The sequence below is a fragment of the Electrona antarctica genome (genome assembly GCF_951216825.1).
Source record: "Electrona antarctica genome assembly, chromosome: 3".
NCBI classification, from domain to species: Eukaryota; Metazoa; Chordata; class Actinopteri; order Myctophiformes; family Myctophidae; genus Electrona; species Electrona antarctica.
This window is the reverse complement of record NC_136808.1, coordinates 12,220,176-12,245,392: the sequence shown is the minus strand read 5'-3', so window position 1 is coordinate 12,245,392 and position 25,217 is coordinate 12,220,176. Positions and strand designations below refer to the sequence as shown.

Sequence of the window (25,217 nt, the reverse complement as noted above, 5' to 3'; positions counted from 1 at the left end):
GACAGAGGGAAGGAAGGGGGAAAGAGAGAGAGACATAGGGAAGGAAGGGGGAAAGAGAAGAGAGACATAGGGAAGGAAGGGGGAAAGAGAAGAGAGACATAGGGAAGGAAGGGGGAAAGAGAAGAGAGAGACAGGAAGGAAGGGGGAAAGAGAAGAGAGACATAGGGAAGGAATGGGGAAAGAGAAGAGAGACATAGGGAAGGAAGGGGGAAAGAGAAGAGAGACATAGGGAAGGAAGGGGGAAAGAGAAGAGAGAGACAGGAAGGAAGGGGGAAAGAGAAGAGAGACATAGGGAAGGAAGGGGGAAAGAGAAGAGAGACATAGGGAAGGAAGGGGGAAAGAGAAGAGAGAGACAGGAAGGAAGGGGGAAAGAGAAGAGAGACATAGGGAAGGAAGGGGGAAAGAGAAGAGAGACATAGGGAAGGAAGGGGGAAAGAGAAGAGAGACATAGGGAAGGAAGGGGGAAAGAGAAGAGAGACATAGGGAAGGAAGGGGGAAAGAGAAGAGAGACATAGGGAAGGAAGGGGGAAAGAGAAGAGAGAGACAGAGAGGGAAGGAAGGAAGGGGGAAAGAGAAGAGAGAGAGAGACGGAGGGAAGGAAGGAAGGGGGAAAGAGAAGAGAGAGAGACACAGGGAACGAAGTGGGAAAGAGAAGAGAGAGAGAGACAGAGGGAAGGAAGGGGGAAGAGAAGGAGGCGACAGACGGGGCGAGGAGGGGGACAGAGATGAAGGCGAGGTGGGCGTGGTCAGGCTTGACTTCCAGTGAGGAGTGAGGACTGCCGTTTTTCAAGGTTTCAAACGATAATGGGTATAGACAATACTAGACATAAGTGTCTATGTGAATATCTCTTCAGCAGCCCCTCGGTAGAAATTAACACACAACTAATCTAAGCACTGTATTTTTCATGTATTTAAATGGCTCTAATTTTTAATACATTTAAACCATATCTGAAAGTGAGACGGCTCAATGTGTTATCTGAAGATATTTGACACACAGGGCTGTATTTTGCGTGTCTTAAGTACCAGGTCTTATTACTTAAAGGGGCATTCCACTCATTTTCAACATTTTACTATGTCATTAATGTACCTTAGAGCTGTGGAAATAATAAAAAAGTTCCCCCATTCTGTGTTTCCTAGAACTAGAGGTCTGAAAAAAATCATTAACATGGTGAAACACATCTTGATGTCATCAAGATGTGTTTCACCATGTTAATGATTTTTTTCATAATTACAGTTCTAGGAAACCCAGAATGGGGGGACCTTTTTATTATTTCCACACAACAGCTCTAAGGTATATTAATGACATAGTAAAATGTTGAAAATGGGTGGTTTTCCCCTTTAATAGGTTGGAAACATGTATAATTATATAATAGGTAGGAAAGCGAGCCGTATATGTTCTATTTTAATACTATATGTCTATATTTACCTTCACATTATAGAAAACGTATTAATTCAGCTCCTTTTGGAATAAAGGCCTCTGGAGAAGTTGCGTAGCCTACCTTTTTGTCTCAATAAAAGCAAAAATGTCAAATGATGTATTTTAATTTGACTGTATATTCATAATGGTAGACTGTTGTGTACATTGGTAGACAGTATGGGTCACATTCACATATTGGTTCAGAAAGCATTATTATTCTTTTTAATTATTATTAACATTTTAGTATTGTATTAGCCTACGTTATGTTAAAATAAATGTTTAGTATTGTATTAGCCTAGGTTATGTTAAAATAAATGAAGAAGAATTTATGTTACAATTATTAGTATACCATTTCAGAGAGAATTAAACAAGAGGGAAAACATTAAATAGAAGACGAGAGAAACAGAAAGTAAGATACCGGTAGTATTAAGTTTATAAAATAGCCTACATGTATTCAATATTGATATTTTCTCCAGTTCCACACAGTCCAGTAGAGGGCAGTAATGCGCCTCTAAACTGCTCCGTTGTTTGGATCGTTTCCTGAACCAATCATACCCAATAGTTCTTCGCCCCTCCCACTAGCTTCAATTTGATTGGCTGAGAGAGTCGAGACAGGAAAGACGAATGCGGTATTTGAATTTCATAAGTTTAGTATTATTTCTAACTGTGGTGGAGCAGTCAGTAGAGAGAGACCGTGTGAAAGGGCTTTATAACTAACTGTATAACTCTATGTTGAAGTCAGACAGTGTTTTATAACTTTATAATATAACTTTATAACTCTAGCGTGCATTCAGTCAGTCATTCAGTCAGTTACAGACAGTGTGTTTTGGTTTGATAGGATTTGCAGAAAAGGAACAACAACGTGTTCGGTGTAACGTCTGGACGCTTTAATATCAACATATCAGAGGTCGGCGGTTGTTGTTGTTGTGGTCCGTGGTGGTCCGTGGTGGTCCGTACGGTGCTGCTGGGACTGGTGGTCCGTGGGTTCCAGCCTGATTTCTCACCATGGTCCGTGCGAAAGCCGGCCAGCCTGCCCGGAGACCCCCGCAGCCCTCCGCCCCGGCGGGACGCTCCTCTGGATCAACCCGGCGGGCGCTCGACCAGAGCGGCGTCTGTACTTATTCACTACAGCTCGCTATATACGGACTGAGACAGAAAGTCATGTAAACCTTTTATTTACAGTTTGGTCTGTAAACTTCTACTGTAATAATAAAAATCACACCCCTGTGAAGTGAGCGGTGCAACTGTTCTCTACAGTTGCACCGCGCAACTGTAGAGAACAGTAGTGTAGTGAATAAGTACAGAACAGTTGCAACGCTCACTTCACAGGGGTGTGATTTTTATTATTACAGTAGAAGTTTACAGACCAAACTGTAAATAAAAGGTTTACATGACTTTCTGCCTCAGTCCGTATATAGCGAGCTGTATTGAATAAGCAGAGAACAGAATATGGGACAGAGTTGCACCACTCACTTCACAAGGGTGTGATTTTTATTATTACTACAGTAGAAGTTTTTTTCTTATGAAAGCAGAGAGTCTTCTGTTTCATACGGTATATAGTATTTATATGTCGCTATAGGCCTTATTTTGTGAATATTGAGGAGTTCACGTCCATGTCTTCTCTGAAGTTATCTGGTGGGCACAAGCTGCATTCAATAACCAATTACTGTCTAACTGTAGATGGGATCAATGTATACTGTTTTCTCCATACATTGTCAATTGGAATTTTGTGTTAGGACAAAACTCTACACTATAGCTGAATATAGGAGGGGCTAGTGCCCCTCAACAAAACAAAAAGGCAAAGACCTTTAGGCCTCACTCACACCGTTGCAACATGCATACAACATCTGTCTTGTCCGTGTTTAATGGCCACCCAATGCATTTCCAATGGAAGTCACATGGTTTGACAAAACATTTGTTTGATGTGGGGGAGGGGGGCACAACACAGCCATCAGACAAAAATGTTTTGTCAAACCATGTGACTTCCATTGGAAATGCATTGGGGCGGCCATTAAACACGGACAAGACACAAGACAAATGTTGTATGCATGTTGCAACAGTGTGAGTGAGGCCTTACAGATAAGGGGTGGGGCACTGATGGAATTAGGGCCATAAGTGCATTTGATGAATATTGGAAACGTTACCAGACCTCTTTACTCTTTAGCCCAGTGTTCCCAGAAACAGACGGATTATTAAACTGTCTTCATGGGATTAAGGCTCCGTAATTGAAGAGATCAAAATATTGATATTTAATATTTATCCATCGGGCTAGAGAGTCAGGCTTTAAAGATGTTGTTCTGGAAATGTTACAGTAGTATATGATCATTACAATCTTAGTGTTTTGCTAATTATTTGGGGGCCCACTTGCAATATCCTGACAGCCCATCATTGGATCCAAAGCTAGTGAAGAGGAAAAGTATGAGGACAATGGGAAAGCAAGAATCCCAAACTCTGATACATTACCTGTTGTGTGATATGGGTGTCCTTCTCTTTAGGAGGCCAGATGTATAGGTCCTGAGAATCTCATCATTCCAATGTTGCAGTGATGTGGGGGGATGTGGGGTGGGGAAAGGCAACCACTCACCTAGGAGACCTTTATGTGCCCTTTTTGGACATTTGGAGATGGCTGATAATTTAATTTTTAATGCGAAAGTATTTTGATTCTGATTCATCTTTCAAACATGGTCTTATAGCATTTTCTGATGAAATCCTATATGAATCTACTGGTATTTCAGAATCCTATAGGATTATATTGGAAGATCCTATAGCATGTTTAGACTCAGGAGGTATTGCATATTAATGTACAGTATGCTGTAATAATTAAGGTCATGTATTGTTGTCCACCCCTGATTCACCCATGCCACTAATGGGCGGCGGTGGATGAGGGGTAGAGTGGCCGGATGGGAACCGCAAGGTTCGAAACCGGGCTCCCCCAGAGTTAGTGTCGAAGTGTCCTTGAGCAAGACACTGAACCCCTAATTGCTCCCGATGAGCAGGTTGGTACCCTGCATCGTTTCCTCCGGCAACGGTGTGTGAATGGGTGAATGTAATGCACAATCTATGTAAAGCTATATAAATGCACCATTTACCATTTAATAGAAACTGCATGTTTTTGGAGATGCAGTGCATGACTTTAGCCACATGGTGGCACCAAATGAACAAATGCCTGACAGAAAATATAATGAAACTTGAAGAGAACAAAATTAATGCTAGACAGTACAGTACATAAGAAACTGTGTTTTGTTAAGACTTAGAACACAATAATGCCAGTCAAGTCATACATTTAATGATTGCTAAAACTTTACTTCATTCATGATTTTAACTATATTATGTAGAGAAAAGTCCTTGTGCACAAGGCAAAGAAATGCGAATCATGAGAAAAGAAAGAGGTCCCGCACACGATGTTCTAAACGATGTTTTAGACTGAAACGTTGTCACTCAGCTGAAATAAACTGCTGCTCTATATGTGAAGACAGTGTACGGGACCTTTTTTTCATTACACAGAATAGCTGCTTTACACAATTAATTAATTCATACCATAATTACACTAAATCAAATTAATGCATTAATTAACAGACAAAATAAGCAACTTAACCTAATGATAGACTGAACAACACTTTATACACTTCAGTTTGCATGTGATAAAATGTTTTCAGATCAGGGGTTCTCAACCCGTGGGTCGCGACCCCCGGGGGGGTCGCCAAATTATGAATGGCTAGAAAATGGAAATTAAGAGTTTACATATAGTACACATAGTGCATGCATAAACTTTCCATAATGATTATATCTGGTTTCAGTATTTATTTATGATGTATTTTTGCTTTATGTAGCAGCCAATTTGTATTGGGGGTGGGGGTGGGGATGGGGGGCGGGGCGGGTGGCGTGAGACATGGCCAAAGCATTCCCGGGCGTCCCCAGCCAAAAACGTTGAGAACCCCTGCAGTAGATTGCCACATCCCTGAGAAACAACAATATTGGCCACTGTCAATGAAATTCCACAAGAACTCAGAAAAGGACAGTAGCTCCAGCATAACAGCTTTGATGTGTCGGTATCTGGCATTAACCACTAAACCCATTAAGCATTTAAACTTGATTGTGACACGATTGTGAGCTTGTAGATTTTGCAGATAAGGACATTGAAAGTGGTTTTACCTCCATGAAGCTCATTGAAATGTAGTAGTCTGTGGAGTGTGTGTGTGTGTGTGCGTGCGTCACGTGCTCATGTATGTAACGTTTTGTAATGGAGGCTGTACAATGGATACATACAGTACGCATGGCAGTATTTTACCAGTATCTAGTTTGTGGTACTAGTGGATAGTAAACGGGCACGTCGGGGTCACACACTCTGAACCCGTGTGCAGCAGCAGGGAACGGGTCGGCCATAGCCGGTGCAGCAGCAGCATATTCCACATTGGTGTACTTGTACTGCCTCTCACAGTCGACGAGGGTGAATTCAGGGCTAAAGCAGACTTCAATCTGGCCCAGGATCTGAACACCTGCATTAACCTGGAAACACCGACCCCCACAAACAAGCATATTACAGACAGACATGTGGCCAGTGGTGGTGGAAAGTAACTAAGTATACTACCTTTTGGTGTGTTAAGCATTATGTTATACTTTAGCTGTAGAAAAATAGCAGATCTACAAGCTCATAGCACGGAGTGCCGCGCTATAAGCTTGTAGATCTGCTATTTTTGAAAAAGCGTGAAAATGTGGCGCAAATCTTTGAATATATATATTCTTTCAGAGCAAATGGTTTTAACTCAAATCTTTGCTTCTGGGGGGTCCCTGAAAACATATTTTGAGATGGGGGTCTGCGACCAAATACATATAATTCTGGGGGTCCTTGAAATTAAATAGTTTGAGAACCACTGATATAGATAGAAACATAGGTTTTTTAGAAAACTGTCAGGATTTAGAATCTGGTCTAAATGAGTTAAGCTTACAATGCATCGAATGCGATGCATTGGAAGCTTGTAGATCTGCTATTTTCTAAAGATTTTTATACACACTGCCACTTGCTAGGTTCACCAGCATTTATTTAAATAGCAACATTTCGGTCTTTCGACCTTCCTCATATCAGGCTTGATTCAGAATGGGCTGACGTTGTACATTCACAGCGAGACACAGGGCAAATACATTCAAGAAGTATAAACATCAACCAATCAAAATGCATGTGATAATTGTTTGACAGATAACAGCTGTGTAAACCAACGTCATGTGAGGTAAAGGTACAGTGTGTCTGTGAACATTCCTCATTTACCATTGCAAATAACAGATTATAATAATGACAAGAGTGGAAAATAAAAACATTGCACAAAGGGCCTATTACAACCGGCTGGTCAAGGTCAAATGAGGACTGTTCACAGAAACACTGTACCTTTAAGTCACATGATGTTGGTTTACACCGCCGTTATCTGTCAAACAATTATCACGTGCTTTTTCATTGGTTGTTTATACTTCTCGAATGTATCAACGTCAGCCCATTCTGAATCAAGCCTGAGGAAGGTTGAAAAACCGAAACGTTGCTCTGCTGTTTAAATAAATGCTTGTGAACCCGATCCATTCTTCTACTCAAGTGCATTTTCAATTCCGGACTTTTACTTTATTATATATATACTTTATTACTATATTACAGTATTGATACTTTTACTGAAGTAAAACTACTCGGCACTTTTCCCACCACTGTGCAATGTGGCAGACTTTCTGGGAAGCCTCTATTACTGTAGTCTCTATTACTGTAGTCATCGCGGCTCCCACCTGACGAGAGGATCTGGCCATTGTGGAGATTTGTCTTTTAACAACCTTGGCGTCCAAATTCTTGGCATGTCATAATAATAGCATTAAGTGAAAATAGGCAAACTAACATTCTCGTCCCAATAGCCCATCTACAAGATCAACGCGTTGTGATCTTGTAGATGGGCTATTTCGGTGAAGAGTTTTGGTCTACAGGACGCCAGGCAACTGAAGTATAGGTGTAATATAATATTGTAATAATTATAGTACTAGAATAACACAATACCGTTTGGTGATGCTTTAGGACAAAGGAGGCATCCAGCGAATTGCACTCAGTAATCTATACCTGTTGGATTCCTGTGTTCGTCTACACTAGATATACGTGAACGTGAATGTGATTTTTTTTACCTGGGTTTCCTGAGCACACTGGATTTTAGGCGTGGCACCATAGGCCTTCTCAATGGCTGCTTCAATGTCTGCAAACTACACAGACATTAAATGGTTTATTTAGGTATGTCCACATGAATAGCAAAAGAGCATTAAATACTGTATAGGAGGTGGTAAAAGAATAATGTATGGACATAATATCACTGTAAGACGGAAACCTTGTTGCTTTTCAGGAAATGGAACAATGAGCATGTGTTCCAATGGATCCAATGTAGTGGTGATGCGCGGGCCGGCCCGTTGCCCGCAGGTCCAACAGGTTGACCCGCTGGATAGGCTATTTTCGCTACTTTTTCGCTACATCAAAAGATGATATATGGAGCTACAAGGTTTCTGCCCAACAGTAATGATATACATACACTTAGCTCTGGTCCATAGCTCTAATGCCGTTGCATTTAGAGCTATGGAACTGTTCTCTTCCTACACTCGCATAAATGCAGACCAGCCTCTCGTCTGTAGCTTAAATATAAAAAACGTTTTACCTACTCACCAAAACAAAGGTGGTTTGTGTAATTAGAAAGCCTACTTTCCTTAGTGGACACACTCTGAGCCCCCCGCCAGATGTAAAAAATGCACTTTTTGGCCAGAAAGGGATTTTTTTTCTCCGGAAGGAAAATGTTGTCTGAGATTTTTCTCTTGGCAATATCGGTAGAGGGCGCAGTGGAGTAACTAAAAGTATTTATTTTACGGTGGAAAACAATCCCTTTCTGGCCAAAAAGTGCATTTTATACATGTGGTGGGGGGCTCAGAGTGTGTTTCTAATTACGCAAACCGCCTTTGTATTGGTGAGTAGATAAAACGTTTTTTTTTAATATATTTCCGCTACAGAGGAGAGGCTTGTCTGCGTTTCATGCGAGGGCTAGAAGCAAAGAGTGGCAGAGCCTTAATGCAACGGCAGCAAGGCTATGGACATACACTGTACTGTAGGTACATACTGTAGCATACATGGCATACATGACAGAAAAGGTCATCCGCAATACAATCATGCATTCACATTATGCTAGACTGCAATCTTCATGCCAATGTAATATGACATGATTTGACTTCCACAGTGGTATGAACACAATAATGCTCACTGAGTAGTACAGTATGTGGACTAACAAAAAAAACACAACATTTACTCAGATTGCAATAGAAAACATGTATTATACACCATCACAATAAACATACAACAGAAGTTACCTTGTAGTAATTGATTGATGGGATGATATTAGACTTCGCCAGGGCTCTGTGGTGAAAGCAAAAGGTAAGGTTTAGATTTTAGGCGTCAAGTACAGCACTGTGTGTGTGTGTGTGTGTGTGTGCTCGTTTTGTACCCAGTCAGATCCACTTTATGGTACAGTTCCAGTGCCTTGCCGAAGTACTTATGTTCGCTGTTCAGAGACTCTGCCTTGGCTGCACATGTACCATGCTTATGCCACTCATACTTCCTGTTCAAACGGGGAGACACACAGCAGTGGCAGTGAGTCACAACACAATGTGAGGACTAGCAACTAGAAAGACAGCAAGTCAGTTGTGTAGGTACAATATGGTATTATAGAAAACAGTGGAGTACCAGACAAAGGGCACTATTGAACTTTTTGCCATGGAGGAACATTGTAAATAAATACATTTTGTTGTGGACAATATTGAGTCATTGCGGAAGACAGAGACAGACAGACTCATTACAATAGTTTCGCAATCGCTTCACGGCCACTGCTGGCCCACCATATACACGCCAGTGGTTCTCAAACTTTGTCATGTCAAGGACCCCCAAATTGACACTTATTAGCCTGCAGACCTCCATTTGAAAAGATATCCCACATTAGCTACGGACCCCCGTTTAATGGCATTTCTATCTCTGGGACCCCAGTTTATATTGTAAAATCAATGTTATTTTAACTCTGAGTGTACACATTGAACCAAATTGACTCGTTAGGGTCCATTTGGATCAATTTGTACACTCTCTGAGTTACAGACCCATACGGGTCCATTTGGCTCCCATCCTAACTATCTATCATTTAGCTGGGGACCCCCTGCAACTCCCTCAAGGACCCCTGTGGTCCCTGGACGGCACTTTGAGAACGACTGAACTACGCAGCTGCTTAGGGCCCGGCCCTTGGAGTTGCCAGAGGCCCTGCAGGCTGCCGTCCAAACTAATAGGTTTGTTTCTGTTGAATTTAAATGATCGGATGACAAGCAAGTGTTATCAACAAAGTATAAATCATGCATAACTGAGTCAATACCAGAATTCAGAGGAGGTTGGTTTTTTGAGGTCAGGCCAACTGCTCTCCATGTCTGGACGCAGATCCTGAATGGGAAACAATTATTATTTCGGAAATTAAGTACTCATAATATACCAACCTGCAAAAAGACAAATTCCCAACTTGCCAAAATGTTTCTCCATTTTCTTTCTCTTTCCCATTTCTAATCTTTTATTATGATGAATCTTTCATGTATACAGCACATTTCATAAAAAAGCGGAATTGAAAGAACATGGTTCGAGCACGCACACACATGCACAACAGTGTCTTACCTCTATCAATGAGGAGTTGAAAGCCCATGATGAATTACAGTCATTCCCTTTATCTGGCCTGTAAAACACCCACACAGACATAGATATGTAGGCATCATAACACAGGTGGTTATAGCCAAGCAAGGTGACAGCAGGGCCTTTGATTTATTCACCTCGTTGATGAATAGGTGAATAGAGCTACCAACCAACGTTTGCTTAGTTAAATGTTTTTTTTTTGTGGCTTTCGCCTTTATTTTATATTTTTTATGGAGGGACAGACAGTAGGCTGACAGGAAATGGGGAGAGAGATGGGGGGGAAGACATGCAGTGAAGGCCGTCGGGATCGGGAGTCGAACCCGCGGCACACTGCCAGACTGGATTACCAGCCAAGGTGCCTGGACCACTGAGCCATGGCCCAGGCCAACATTTGCTTAGTTATCATAATATTAAGCCTGCCCATATCAGTTGGTGGCAGGGTATTTTAATCTGTCCCGTCTGTTTTGTTTGCCAGTAAGATAACTTAAGAATGAAATGGAAAGAAAAGTGTTGGGATTTATCAGTAGGCTGATTATGTGTCGCAAAGGGTCACAAATGAGTGATGTAGATTGTAGAGATAAGACATATGGGGGCGGGCAAAGTTTTCACCCCAGGTGCATTCCTTTAATTTCTTCCTTTTTCCTATTACTTTCTCCTCTCTGTGGTTTATTCTTATTTATATATATAGTACTTGAATGAAAGTCTCAGTAAATATGTATTATAAATGTATCCATGAAAGTCAAAGCCATAATAAGACCTAGCAGGATATGGTAGGCCTACTATTATATTGGTGAATTGGACACGATGATGGAACACAAAAGCTATCCCTATAATGCTTATCAGCCACTCATACAAGCATTGTGTTTTACTTACCAGAGACCATGCAGTGTCCAGGTGTTAATTTTGACATGACAGTGTTCCATCTACAACACACAGGAGTACAGTTATCATTAGGCCACTTCAGAACACACACTTTATTGTTGCTTGCTTTGTAAATGTTAAGTTAACCGAACGAACGAGAATTATAACGTTAACTAAAATGAAGGTGTGGTGCAACTGTCGAAACAAATGTGGTCCAAAAAGAACATTTGAAAACCTAGACTAGAGGAAGTGCAAGTACACCTTAACTGACCACTGACTTCTCAGAATGAGAAAACCTAGCCTGCAGACCCACACACAGTCATATGACAGAAGTCACATAACAGTACAAGTGTATGAATTATGGATGTGCTCACTCAATGCATCATGTTATACTATAGACAATAAGTGAAGACCAGGAATACATGCATTAATCTATGGATACATAACATGCATTCCTGGAATTCACAGTTATCTGTAGCATAAAATATTGCATTGGGCACATCCCTAAATAAAATAAAAAGTCCTGTACAAAATGGAATACAAATAATTGTATTTCTATTCCTTTATTCAGTGCAGTGAGTGAATTGTGGAGCTAGTAAACGATGCAATCACAGAACAGCCTGATTAATTCACACTGGCACACAGACGGCAAGTCTTATGACTTGTCACATGTTATTTAAGGCCTAAATAATTCTGTATGGACAAGTTAACAACATTTGAAAGGAATGAAGAAGTGAAATGCAGGAATGGGGATTGGCAATATAGACAAAAGAGGAACAAAAGTGGTGTGCGCTGACCGAGCTACAGTAGTTTAAGTTTTAGAGAGACACAAGAATACTAGTGTTAAAACAAAGCGCTAAGCGTCTCCTATCATGTCTTAATTTGAACCAGGCTATTAAGACGGCAAACTCACACCACAGAAGGTGGTCGGCCAGCTGTGAGTCAGGATCAGCTTGGTCCACATGTTTCTGAAAACACACATGTCTTAATTTGAACCAGGCTATTAAGACGGCAAACTCACACCACAGAAGGTGGTCGGCCAGTGGTGAGTCAGGATCAGCTTGGTCCACATGTGTCTGAAAACACGCACGCACGCACGCACGCACGCACGCACGCACGCACGCACGCACACACGCACGCACACACACACACACACACACACACACACACACACACACACACACACACACACACACACACACACACACACACACACACACTTTAAAAATACTGTATGTATAGAGTGAAAGTACTTTTAAAAAGTACCTAAATTGAATTTATTCTGAAAATTGAGATGACAGAAAATGTGAGATTACAGAACATCTGTATGTGTGAGGGAGGGAAGTATACTGTATATCCATCCGTGCAATGTGCATGGATGGACGGATGACTATAATATATTAAGGAGGACATATTATGAAGGCAGGAGACACTGTATAACTTACGGTGGTGGCCCAATGTAGGCGGAGGACACTGTAATGATTTTTTTCTTTTTCTTTTTTTATGATTAGTACTTTATTTGGATTTTTTTTTACAAATACAGAAAACAGAAAAAACAAACACAAGCGACAATGTATAACTTACGGTGGTGGCCCTATGTAGGCGGAGGACACCAGGGCAGCTCCAAGGTAGAGCAGGAGAGTAGCGGAGCGTCTCATGTCTGTCCTATAGATTTAAGGTGCCACATGTTAGGTTTTTAGAATGAGTGACATTATCAAGAAGACATGGATTAAAGTTCTCAGTCGCCACGACTGATTTCAGTCATTTGGATTCCATAGAGGCCAGCATGCCTTCTATGGAACTTAAGCATGTTGCGCTGCGAAAACAGCAAATCTACAGATCGTCTATTTTCGGTCATTATTTTAAGATTATAGCTTTTCAAGTCGTCAAACTAGCAATATGTTATGTTCAGAAGCATCTTCCATAAAATCTTAATGGTCTCGGCATATTTCATATAAAAGCAAAGGATAAGGGGCGCCCGCTGACCTAGTGGTCCAGGTGCATGCCACATATAGGCTTTGGCCTCGCGTTGCGTGTTCGAGTCCCGTTCATGACAACCTTTGCTGCATGTCTCTCTCCCCTTCTCTTCACTTGATACTATCAATAAAGGCAGAAAAGCCAAAAATCTGTCTGTGTCTCAATCTGTGATTTCTTCACCTGGTTGGCAGTAGAATAGCACGAACAATACCGTAACCGTATTACTAAAAGTTAAAATGTCAGAATTGTTCATTTGTTGTGATAACACTTGCTTGTCATTGTTGTGTTAATTGTTTAGGAATCAGCCCTGGTGTGGGGGTAGGGGGGCTCCTTTCACACTGACTCACGAATCGCACATTATAGACTTGGTCGTACAAACATTTTCAGTCGTGAGGTTTTATTTTGCTTTAATGCATTGACAGCAAGTGGGAAGTGGCACCACAATAGTCTGGCAAACGCGCCTCTGTTGGTACTGAATCACATTAGCCAGACTACATGTCTGACTCTGTCTCTCTGCGACAATAATGAATTAACAACATAGGCTACAGATGTTGTGACCAAAAAAAAGGAGCCCACAAATGGACTACTACAGTACATCATATTACTCATATTCATAGACGCATGTGATGTACAAATGAAGAGGAAATGTGCTTCTACAGAAAAAAAACCCTGGGTTCCCGAGGCTACAGAGGAAGTGAAAAGAAGTCATAAAGAAAGCCGTGCCCACATCAAAGAATTGCAGCAGACCACATCGTGAGCACCTCTACACACATACACACACACATGCACGGACGGACAGACAGACAGACATGCACGCATGCTTTACTGATGCCCTGTAAGTTTAGTGTATACACTCAGACATCAAATGCTTGATTGGAGTGAGAAAAAAAAGTCACTTGGACAAATATCAAGCAATACTTCTAATTGCTCAAATTCAGACTAATCCCATCAGTGAGAGAAGTAAGAAAGATCGCATGATCAGACAAAGTCATTAACTGTACATACAATGTATGCATGGCAATGCTAGTCTAGTGTTTTGTCATGTACTGTATGTTATATTGTGCTGAAAAAAAAAGAAAAAACACTATACAAAAAAATAAAATAATAATAACTACACTGTAGTACAGTACTAAGATTTAGACTCTCGTAGATGTGATTGAAAATGTCAGAATCGATAGCTACATCTACGACAGTCTAAATCTTAGGCTAGTACAGTACATAATGATGATCAACAAAGTTATCTTCTATCTACTTACTTATTATCAAAATAAATAGCTTAAAATCATCCACGTATTAAACTAGTTAAATGCTCACCGATCGTATTCTTCTTCAGGAGTTCTGTGGTTCTCAGAGCTGTATGTTTGTGGTTTCTATGGTTTGTTCCTCTTTCTTGGAGCTACAAACTAACTAAGCCAGTTTGTTTACAGTCAGATATAAAAACCACTGGCACTGTTTTTCTGGCAAATCTAAGCTAGCAAATATAAGACTTCCGGGGGACGATCTCTTCAAAATAAGAGTACCCTCTAGAGTATTGAAAAAAAAGTTAATTTGCACATTAAAACTATAAATTAAGCATTTAAACGATGCTATAGGACACACATGTTTCTGTGTAAAAATAATAAGTAATGTTTCTGTGTAAAGATAAGTAATTAAAAAGTTATCTAAATGGATAAATGCTATTCACTGGAGTGCATGGACTTCATAAAGTGGACACGGGACAAAAATCCCTGCTATGTATCGACTAGTGTGACATACGCACATGTCCGGGGAGACCTCCTCTACAACACCACACTGTCCGCTAAGCAGCAGAGGTGTAAACATTTAATTGGCACACCATACAGCGAGGTGAAAGGTCAAAAAACATCCCATTTCCAGACTAAAAAATGGTGCATTTATATAGCGCCTTTATCCAAGGCGCTTTACATAGATTGTGCATTACATTCACCCATTCACACACACATTCATACACCGATTGCAGCGGAAGCCATGCAAGGTACCAACCAGCACATCGGGAGCAATTTGGGGTTCAGTGTCTTGCCCAAGGACACTTCGACATGTAGACAGGAGGAGCCGGGATTCGAACCGCCGACCCATGGATCATTGGACGACCTGCTCTACCTCCTGAGCCACAGCCGCCCCAAGTGGGCCGACTAAAGTGGACACTGGACAAAAATCCCTGCTATGTATCGACTAGTGTGACATACGCACATGCCTTCAAATAGGCAGCTTCAAACACATTGACATATGTCCATCAGAGGTAACAATTATTCCATAATAATGACCTTTAGAACATACTTAACAGCTGCCTTCAAATAGTCCAACACATGGACACAGAACGTGTGTCTATCAGAGGTAATCATTTGGACAAAATTACATTTAGAACATTTTTTTTTTATTGTTTAGTAGCCCTGATGGTTGGCCTCCATGAAAACATTAGACATTTAAACTTGTATTCAAACCATATAGTTTGGGAGACATTTTGTTGCTTGCGTCCAGCTCAAGAGTGTACTTCAAAGGCTTGGGGTAGCCAAGTTCCAAGGTATACATCAGACCCATCAGGTAGGTGCAAGCATTTGCAACATCAGGGATACCAGGGCCTCTGCTCCCTCGATGGCTTTTCTGGTCATTTGTCGAGACTATCTCAGTCTCTGTTGACCACAAAGATGCTCAGGACACTCAAGAAAGAAATGGCCTCTTGGACAGCTGCAGCATCATCGTCATCAAATAGGCCTACCTGTGAAAAACAGACAGTGAGAATATGATAATACGAAGGGTGCATAGAGGTCTTTGTTTTGGAATAAGGGGGAAGGGCAAAAAACAAAAACAAACACCACAATTAAGTAAAGTCAAATAAAAACCATTTGGGTTTACAAAAATAAAAGACACCTTGAAACGGTGACAACGATTTATCTATAAAACAATATCTCCCCCCTCCCCTAATAAGCAGGGATTGAACCTGGGGCTCCCACTCGCCAGACTAACGCGCAACCTACCGTGCCAATAGATTGGCAGGGCTGCTGTTGCAGGGTGGGTCTTGGCTGGGGGCTACATATGCAATACCCGTTTTAAAATCAGCAGACAGGGCTGCGACACCTTTTAAATCTGCAGACAGGGCTGCAACAGCTGTCAACGACAGCTGTTGTACGGAGGAGTCTCCTTGGTCCCATCATAGACTAGTTTGAACTCCCCGCTTTTGTTCAACGCACATCTCAAGGTTGCCTTCCATCTGGCCGGGTCCGGTTCGTCAACTCCCTGAAAAAGTATTTTAACGTTGTTTTTGGAATAAGATATACCTAAAAACAAAACAACAAAACATGGGGGTGTTATTCTCAACAAATTATTGCGAACGAAGTGAGCACTAACTATAGAAGCTGGCCAAAACTGTCTGTCTGTCACGCTGTAACACCACCCGCCCGCCACCAGAGGGCAACTGAAATTGGAATGATACAGAGGTCTGTGTGTGCACAGACTGCCACCACAGCTTTGTTTGCTTCCCGCGTTTACGCGTCTTACTTGTGATAAAAAAAAAACCAAATTGCATTATAGTCATCTGTACATTCAATATGCAAAGACTAATGCATAGACTTATTACTCCCCAACCACTTGTGAAATATGAGAGGCATCATCCCATTTCCCATTGAAACTATGAGTGAAAATACCGTTTAACTCGAGTTTGTGAGCATACCTTCTTTCCAGGTAAATCACCAGATTTTGTAGCCCATTACAAACATTTTCTCAAATGGATAAATTACATGATTTTTGCATTTTGGGGTATAGTTACCATGTCATCAGGGGGCGTGTTTTGACATTAGACATTTCTCTCACCACCCTCTTTAGCTCTCTAAATCGCCACAGGAATTGCTTTTAGCTCTGCAACCAAAGCTGGGTGATTGATTGAAATATGTATTAACAGTTTGCAGAATTACAGTACATTTCAAGCACAAACACAATACAAAGACTGTTAACTGTGAGTGGACAACCCAATTAAGCATTACACTTGTTTACAAGAGGGTCCACCTTGTTCAATTCATCAAAACATTTAGAGACATACAAATAGACACTTCTATATATAGTAAAAGAACAGAACAGGAATTCATCATAAGGGAGGTAAAAAGGGAAAAGGAACATATACAGTAAGGGGAAAAAGGGGTTGGGCTGTGGGTGGGGAATTCAGATTTTACGGAGGCCAGTTTTCGATAAATGAAAGTGTCATGACTGCATTTTGACCCTTTTAGGGTCAAAATGGGAATTTAGGCATTTAGCAGAGCATCTTACAGTAAGCAAGGAAAACAAAATGCATAGAAATAGTAATCTAGGGTCATCATAGATAAACCAAGAACCTCTCTCTCTCTCTCTGATTTGACACAATACACAGCAGCACTTTAGTCTTGTTTTTGTAGACCGTAAAAGTCCCAAGTGTCCCGGAGGGTCTATCGGGTGTAGCCAAGAGCTCCGTGGCCACGCCCATGACTCCTAAAGGGGGAGAGGTGTCTTGTAGCTGCAGTACGGCCAATCCCTGATTGTCCTAGTGGTTAGGATTCGGGGGGGGGGGGGGGGGGGGGACCCAAGCCAGACCTGGCTGGTTGGTTGACCAGAGGCCTGGGTTATGGTGGTCCCCATGGAGGGTTGAGGTACTCTCTGAGGAGAGTTTGCTGCAGGGGGGGGGGGGGGGGACCCAAGCCAGACCTGGCTGGTTGGTTGACCAGAGGCCTGGGTTATGGTGGTCCCCATGGAGGGTTGAGGTACTCTCTGAGGAGAGTTTGCTGCAGGGGGGGGGGGGGGGGGACCCAAGCCAGACCTGGCTGGTTGGTTGACCAGAGAGGCCTGGCTTTTTTGGGGTCCCAATTTATTAATTTTTTTATATAATTTTTACCACAACCCAGGCCTGTCTGGGACCTGACCAGAGGCCTGGGTTATGGTGGTCCCCAAGTTTTGAAGGGGAGTGGGGGGGGGGGGGGGGGGGGGGGGGGTTTCTTTGTGTGGAAGATCTCCTCCAGGTTGGGAGGAGAGATGGTGCCAAACAGAGCATGGAGGTCTGGAGGGTTGAGGTACTCTCTGAGGAGAGTCTGCTGCAGCGCTTGACCTTGGAGAAAAAAAAAAAGAAAAAACATTAATTTTACATTAAACTAACTGTACTGTAGCTGCCAGTGTGAACACAGCATAAAAGCCAAGATACAGGCCATCATTCATTTCCAATGGAAGCCAGAGACACAATATAGTACAAAGCTACCCTTCTTTTCCAATGGAAGAGCCACATGAAATTAAAGTACAAAGCTATCATTAATTTTCAATGGAAGAGCCACATGAAGATACGAAGATAGACATTTTTAGCACAGCATAAAAGCCAAGCCAGACCTGGCTGGTTGGTTGACCAGAGGCGTGTGTGTGTGTGTGTGCGCGTGTGATGTAATTTGTTTGCAGGGTAAAGACAGGAAACAGGGACAGCTATTTCACGAGTCACATGCAGCAAAGGTACGCCCTGCCCGGGAATCGATCAGACTACCCACTGTGGTATATATGCGCCTTAATCAATTGACCATTTTCACCCCAAAAACTTGAATTGGTACAACCCAATCCAGACTTGTACCCCATATTTATTTATTTAAAGTTGATATATTTTAGAGCAATAATTTACATCCATTTCTTGTTAGCATGGGAAACAGTATTGCAGCTTTATCTATACACTGTATTCCCCAACACAAACTATTAAACAAAAAATAAAGTACTGAATACTTGAAACATGAGAAAGGGTTCTTTTAACTCACACGTATGAAGTAAATTGAGCAGGTTTTTCCCTTTGAGTAATATGAAGTGCTAATTTTCTAGTAATCTGAACTGGTTTAGTGCATTTAATTAATCGGAGCTCTATGGTTTTTATTCCCATTTACTCAAACACCCTTGCCTTGAACGTGACTGCATCTGACGTCATAAGTGGGCGGGCATTGAAGTTCTCTCTCAACTTTCTTTAATGGCGGCCGGTTGCTCGCAGTGCGGTCGGAGCGTTCAGTTGGACTAAAACGAATTTATTTTCTTCAATTGATCAAGAATTGTCTCACCACATCAACTGTAAGTATATTATACATGAAATCAATATATTGTTTTGATAATTTGTTCATATTAACATGTAGTTTTCCGTGTCGACTGGCGAGGTGGTTTGCCCGCCTAAACTTGTGTTTGTTTGTGTGCGCGCGCTTGCGTATTAAATCGGCAGTAGTTTGAATAACTTTTTCATATTTGGAATTTGTTCGTATGTGTCGACATTTAAGAGCGTGCTAAAATGCATGTGAGTTTAAAATAATGTAATATATGCTCACACCGCCCCGGTGTGTGTGTACTGTGTGTGTGTGTGTGTGTGTGTGTGTGGAGGGGGGGGGGGGGGTGCGCGCGCGCGCGCGCGCGTTTGATTATTACTGTAATAAACGTGAATTCGGCAGTAGTTTTAATTACTTTTTGGTCATATTTGGGAGTTGTTCGTGTGTGTCGACATTTAAGAGCGTGCTTATGCATTTGAGCCTAAAATGTGCTAGGCGCCGCTGTGTGTGTGTGTGTGTGTGTGGAGGGAGGGGGTGGGTGTGTGGAGGCGGGTTGGTGTGTGCGAGGAGCGCGCGCTTGGGTATTGCTTTATTAAACATTCGGCAGTAGTTTAAATTACTTTTTTTTAGCCCATATGCACCCGCTTTGCGGTACAGTGGAACTATCCCATTGAGATAGAATGAACACTTCCCCATTCCATTGTTACAATGGGAGTTAGCCCTGAAACATGACTGCCATGATAATCATCATGACAGTCATGACGCAACTGCAGCCTGTTTTACGCGATCGCTACATTTACAATCCAAACGTGTATATAAACATTCCGTTTTCAAATATAAAGTACTCACAATTTGTCCCACGGGTGTTAGAGATTTGCTGGTACAGCGATTAGCATTGCTGCATCCCGCGTTGTTTAATAAAAAGCATGTTTATCCGAGCTGTTCATCCAAATTAACTCACAACGCATCTTTGCAGCGTTTCATCTGCCCGTGTTAAGCATGCCGACAAGAACGGATTCAATCAATCGATAACAAGCCGACATCATGTCACATGTTTGCTTGTATCTGTTATTTTCGGCAAATGGAAATTAACCATTATTTACCCTTAACATCTAATTCATAGTCTCTAAGGTCTGGTTATAGTTCCAGACCGACATACATAAAATAACGTGTTGGGATGAGAAGAGGTGCTCTTTGCTCTTAGAGTTTGCACTTCTTAGATCTGTTTTTGGTGAACTATTATGAATGTATTGACCTTTAAGCTTTCTCCTTTGGTTTTAAAGGTCCCTCAGTTGTGCCTCAGAATACTTTGTTGTTTTATCAAGTATAGAGAGATTAGTCTGGACAAACTCACAGCATGGAGTCGTTTTAATATGATATTGAATAAAATAAACGTCTACAGTATGTTTGGCACAACATATGTGAGCAGGCTTTCTCTGTAATGAATATGAATAAATTCAAACTGCTTTTTATTGGGGCTCCTTATTGCATTGTTAGTTAATAATGAAAGTAGCTATATATATATATATATATATATATATCACACACACCAAAATGAGTTTGACACCACTGGACTAGAGGGTCTAAGTTGCACTGTACTTGGTGCGTTCTTTAAAACAAATCTATATCAAAGTCTCTTCACCAAAATAGCAGATCTACAAGCTTGTGACATGTGAGCTGTTGTATGCCATTTTTGGTGACGCCCCCCCCCCCAGAATGGGGATGCTGGGGTTCAAGTGGTTGAATGTCAACTATGATGTTTATTTTCAATCTGTCCTATCATGGAAACTACTATTCTCTAGTTTTCCTTGTGACATACACTGAATCTCTGCTATAGTTGTATTTTGCAACCATTTCAATTATTGTCTTTGCAGTGGTTGGTTCGTGTACGAGGCTAAGATGTCCGTGACCCAGGGGTAGTGAGTGACATCAGGACTTGGTACAATATATCTGGACATTCTACAAATAATTACCGTGGGGTTATACAAAAGGTAATGATGACTAAATAAATGTCAATGTAATCCACATGCCAAAAACCTACACTGTCAATGTGTGTGTGTGTGTTTTAATCTATTCTAGTGCCAGTGTCTGCTCCAATCGCTGCACCCCAGGCAACAACCTTTTTCATCCCAGGCAGAGGAACTTTTCAAGCTTCAGGACTGCAACCCATCTCTATCAGACCCCCCCACCGACAGCCACAACCACCACCTCCACCACAGCCCGGAACTCCAAGCAGCGTCAGTTGCAGTGGCTGTTCAAAGGTAATGTCGTGTTCATGGGTTAAAGTTCTTGGTAGAGGAAAAAATAGTCTGCAACACTGGTATGAAAACTCAGCTCCACTGGTTTATTTGATTCAACGTTTCGATCACTAGGATCTTCTTCAGGAAGAAGCACTGAAGAAGATCCTAGTGATCGAAACGTTGAATCAAATAAACCAGTGGAGCTGAGTTTTCATATCAGTGTTGCAGACTCTATTTTTTCCTCTTGTACTGCCTTTTGTCCAGCACCTGGGCTAGAGTGGAGGTGCATGCTCTATTACCTTTGTTAAAGTTCTTGGTAACCTACACTGATTTCAGTCATTTGAATTCTATAGAAGAGGGGCAGGTCTGCTATGAAAGCATGTCATGCGCTGAAACCATTTGACATCATGGATGAGTTTGGAAACACATTGGAAAGAACTAACGGCACAAATCTTCTCTTATGGGTGTCGCTGGGACAGTCTTTTTCAGAGGAGCATCACTTAAATACATCTTTTTTGAGAGCTGCTGTTCTGCAAATCACTATGACTAATGATATATTGCATGTATTGTGTACGTGCTGATATCTTGTATGTTGGGACATTTGAATGTGTAGGTGCTGCGCAAGGGCCAGACGGCATTCCAGAGAAAAGGCTCCACGCAGCTCTTCTGTTCCACCGTCTGTCTGACTGGCCACCTACCGACGACAAGCAAAGCCTGCTCCTGTCACCAGTGCCTCAAGTATGTCTGTCTCTGGCTGCATGAAATTATTTCTTTCCCCAAGTTTTCAATTTCATTTCGACTGCTATTCTCAGGGCTTAAAGTTCTCTGTCCTGGGGCCGGATTTCCGGATTTATGGGCCATTTATGAGATCAGTGCAGATCTGCAAAAAAAATGAATAAGGGGGTGGGGGGTGTATGTAGCCATGGTCAAGGTGTGAATGACAATAAGTGATCAAAACGAGATCTCTCCAAAGTCCAAACTACCAAGCATCCATTCGCACTCAAATAATATTTACATCAGCTGCCCAGAATGGACCACGCGCTGCTGAATGTAACCTGAATGTAATGTTGTCGTGCACACTGCTGCGCAGACAGTAAATAGCAGATCTGCAAGCTCACAGCGTGTCACGAATGCTACGCGCTGTGAGCGTGTATATCTGCTATTTGCTGCACGCAACACCAGTGCGCAACTAAGTGTTGTGCTTGATTGTCTGAAAATCATTTTCCATCTTGGCTTTTTTTTTGCTTTAACACCTGAACTCATTAGACCTATTATTTTGTGTGTGGATTTGCATCATGCGCAACCATTTTCAATTATTGTCTTTGCAGTGGTTGGTTCGTGTTCGTAGTACCATATCTCCCCCGGTTACACTGAAGGCCCTGCTCAATCACCACATCGAACTAAATGTAAGTATCTCCACTCTTAACACTGTTCTAGTTTTAGACCTATTATTTTGTGTATGCTATAGTAGCAGCTATATATACCAAGGTTAAGCCATATATTTTGTGTAAAGTTTCTTTATGTTGGCTATGTGGAGGATGTAGTCTATCCTCATTGCTAAGTGCCAAAACGTGTCTTCTGTTTCCAGGTCACTGACGGTGCCCATATGACTTGGCCGTGTAAGTTGTGTTGAGTGTCCTTCACTGGCCGAACACAGTTATTTACACATTATAGGCTACAGCACAGTCAATGTTCAGGAGTCAGTCCACTGCCATGCCTGTATGGCCATTGCATGTGCACATTTAAGACACTTAGTGCACTGGGGTCACATTTATCTAGGAACCACACTGCTGAAATTAGCAGTAGTACAAGTCAGAGTCAGGAGCATGTGTCATTCAAGTGTCCTCTGTGCACATTTGAGCAGCCCTTTTCCGGATCTGAGGTTCTCTATCATTTGAGAAGGCATTTAAAGTGACATTATGAGCAGCCAGTTTGGTGTTAAAGGTGACTGGGCCTTGCACAAATCATTGCAGTACTTTCACCCTGTAACAGGTTTTCCTCCAGATATTCTCCATGATCTTTTGGAAGGTGCTGTCCCTGTTGAGCTTGCTCTTTGCATTAAAGAGATGATCCGGCTGAAGTACTTTACGTTAGAGTATTTAAATCAAAAGATCAAATCGTTCCCCTATCAGCACACTGATAAAGTAGACAGACCTCAGCCAATTCCCAAAACATTCATGACTCGAGGCACAATAGGAGGCAATGGGCATGAAAATGCCACCATGCTCAGACTACTTCCATTGTTTGTAGGCAATAAAATACCAGAAGGTGATGGTGCCTGGTCAGTTTTGATGGAGTTAAAAGAGGTGGTCGAATTGGCATTGTGCCAATCATTTACCAAAGACTCCTTATACTATTTTCAGGGCAAAATTAGTGATCACAGACAGTCACTGCAAGAGGTCTTCCCAGAGTATAAGCTTCGTCCTAAACATCACTATCCCGCCCTAGTTAGGTGCTTTGGTCCCCTAGTGCACGTTTGGACTATGAGGTTCGAAGGGAAACACAGTTTTTTTTTTAAGAAGGTAGTTCATGACTCTATGAACTTTAAAAATGTTTTGAAGACGTTGGCAAACAGACACTAAAACATGATGGCATATCACCTTAGTTCACCATCCTTTTTCAGACCTGAAGTCCAAACATCCAGAGTTGACTCTGTATTGGTTTCAACTCTTCCAGAGGTAGCCCAGGCACATATTAGACAACACACAGACAGTGTCACAGTCTACAGCACACCCAAGGTGACCATTGTCTGTTGGACATAGTGGGGGACTGTCCTAATTCAGCAAAATTGCACAGATCTACCGTGTAAATCAAAAGGTAAACTTTTTCTGTTATGATTTTGAGACCTGGTATTTAGAGCATCTCCGTTCATATGAGCTGTCAGCCACATGGTCAAGCCAATCCGTCTATGTGCTGTCAGATCTCAACGACACTGTCACATTCTCAGCATACAATATTGATGGCTTGGTGCTGTTAACTCCAAAGAGGTTCATTCATGTTAAAGAGAATTAGTGCACTCGTCTCTGGACAGGCACATGCTCCTTGTGAAACGCTTGTCTGATCAACTTTACACATGGTTGTATTAGAAGCCAAGGAAGTGCATTGTTGACTGTAAAGTCGATCAGAAAAGTGGTTCTCAAGAACTGATCACTCTAAATTGGTACACACACACTGCACTGTAAATGTGGATACACTTGTAAATAGCAAAGTATTCTTTTAACCTCTCAAATTTCTTGTTATTCATTAGTGCAATGGCTGCCACAGACCCTCAACCTATGATTCTACGCGTCGTTGAGCCAAACCGTGTACGGAAAGTAAAGCTCAGCACACGGCCAGACTCTGTAGATGCACTGATTCGGATCATAAAAGAACAACTGGAATTAGACTTTGACTTCAGATTGGAATATGAAGACCCAGACTTTGATGGAAAAATAACTGAACTAAGTCAAATAGAGGAGTTGCCACAAAAGTCTGTAGTACACATCTTACTGGAAAAAGATTCCACTTCTACTGAAACACTGTCAGATGTCTCGACCACGACCACAGAACGTCTAGAGGGCTGGCCAACAGGTCCATTTCCTATTCCCAAATTTGCGTTTGATGTTGAACTGGTACTTCAAGAAGGAAATGCCGAATATGAAAAAAGTGGAAAACTGCTGAAGTTGAAAATGCACCAAAAGCATGACATCATGGAAACGCTTGGAAAAACCATATATAGATACAAGGCTTATGACGGAGACCGTGACAGACAACAGGTAGCAGAGGCACTCGTGACCAAACATCCATGTTTGAAAGAAGCAGGAAATCACAGTTTTGAAGAATGGGCAGGCAGACTCAAATTTAAGATGGGCAATTTCAGGGGGAAGCTGAGGAAGGCAGGATGTCAGGAGCTCCTTGTAAATGCTGGAAGAAGAAGTCTAAAGCAGCCTGGAAATGCACCTCCGCACAAAGCCATTCAAAAAGCCAGACGTGCAGAATCC

The 25,217-nt window shown here is 41.8% G+C and overlaps 2 protein-coding genes and 1 long non-coding RNA gene across 5 annotated transcripts; 1 reads left to right on the top strand and 2 right to left on the bottom strand.

Annotated features, from left to right (window-relative positions):
- Window positions 1–5,279: 5,279 nt before the first annotated feature.
- Window positions 5,280–14,404, bottom strand: rnaset2 (ribonuclease T2). Of its 3 annotated transcripts, none has more exons than XM_079496926.1 (10): window positions 14,280–14,404; window positions 12,573–12,653; window positions 12,010–12,064; window positions 11,001–11,050; window positions 10,113–10,170; window positions 9,823–9,887; window positions 8,914–9,027; window positions 8,780–8,825; window positions 7,562–7,636; window positions 5,280–5,923 (listed from the first exon to the last, which is right to left on the bottom strand). In XM_079496926.1, exons 2-10 carry the CDS (start codon window positions 12,644–12,646, stop codon window positions 5,702–5,704), a joined length of 759 nt encoding a protein of 252 aa, XP_079353052.1. In that variant the 5' UTR covers window positions 12,647–12,653; window positions 14,280–14,404; the 3' UTR covers window positions 5,280–5,701. The 3 variants fall into 3 exon arrangements, with proteins under 3 accessions (XP_079353052.1, XP_079353053.1, XP_079353054.1); XM_079496927.1 differs by lacking the exon at window positions 12,010–12,064 and adding an exon at window positions 11,902–11,956; XM_079496928.1 differs by lacking the exons at window positions 12,573–12,653; window positions 14,280–14,404 and adding an exon at window positions 12,434–12,451.
- A 976-nt stretch (window positions 14,405–15,380) lies between these two features.
- LOC306920425 lies at window positions 15,381–16,846 on the bottom strand. Its single transcript, XR_013789660.1, has 3 exons — window positions 16,747–16,846; window positions 16,059–16,217; window positions 15,381–15,699 (listed from the first exon to the last, which is right to left on the bottom strand). It is a non-coding gene; the product is annotated as an uncharacterized lncRNA (long non-coding RNA).
- A 4,050-nt stretch (window positions 16,847–20,896) lies between these two features.
- LOC306919644 (uncharacterized protein) lies at window positions 20,897–24,603 on the top strand (the record flags this gene model as incomplete). Its single annotated transcript, XM_079496200.1, has 6 exons — window positions 20,897–20,916; window positions 21,077–21,258; window positions 21,851–21,975; window positions 22,566–22,643; window positions 22,826–22,856; window positions 24,485–24,603. The coding sequence occupies 6 exons, from the start codon at window positions 20,897–20,899 to the stop codon at window positions 24,514–24,516; spliced, it is 468 nt and encodes a 155-aa protein (XP_079352326.1). The 3' UTR covers window positions 24,517–24,603.
- Between the last annotated feature and the right edge of the window lie 614 nt (window positions 24,604–25,217).

Bases quoted from the DNA above. Each gene is read 5' to 3' on its own strand.
- rnaset2 (XM_079496926.1), bottom strand. From the start codon at position 12,646: ATGAGACGCTCCGCTACTCTCCTGCTCTACCTTGGAGCTGCCCTGGTG. The intron at 12,065-12,572 runs GTAAGTTATACA...GCGTGTTTTCAG, and splicing joins GCCTACATAGGGCCACCACC to ACACATGTGGACCAAGCTGA. The intron at 5,924-7,561 runs GTAAAAAAAATC...CGGTGTTTCCAG, and splicing joins AGTGTGCTCAGGAAACCCAG to GTTAATGCAGGTGTTCAGAT.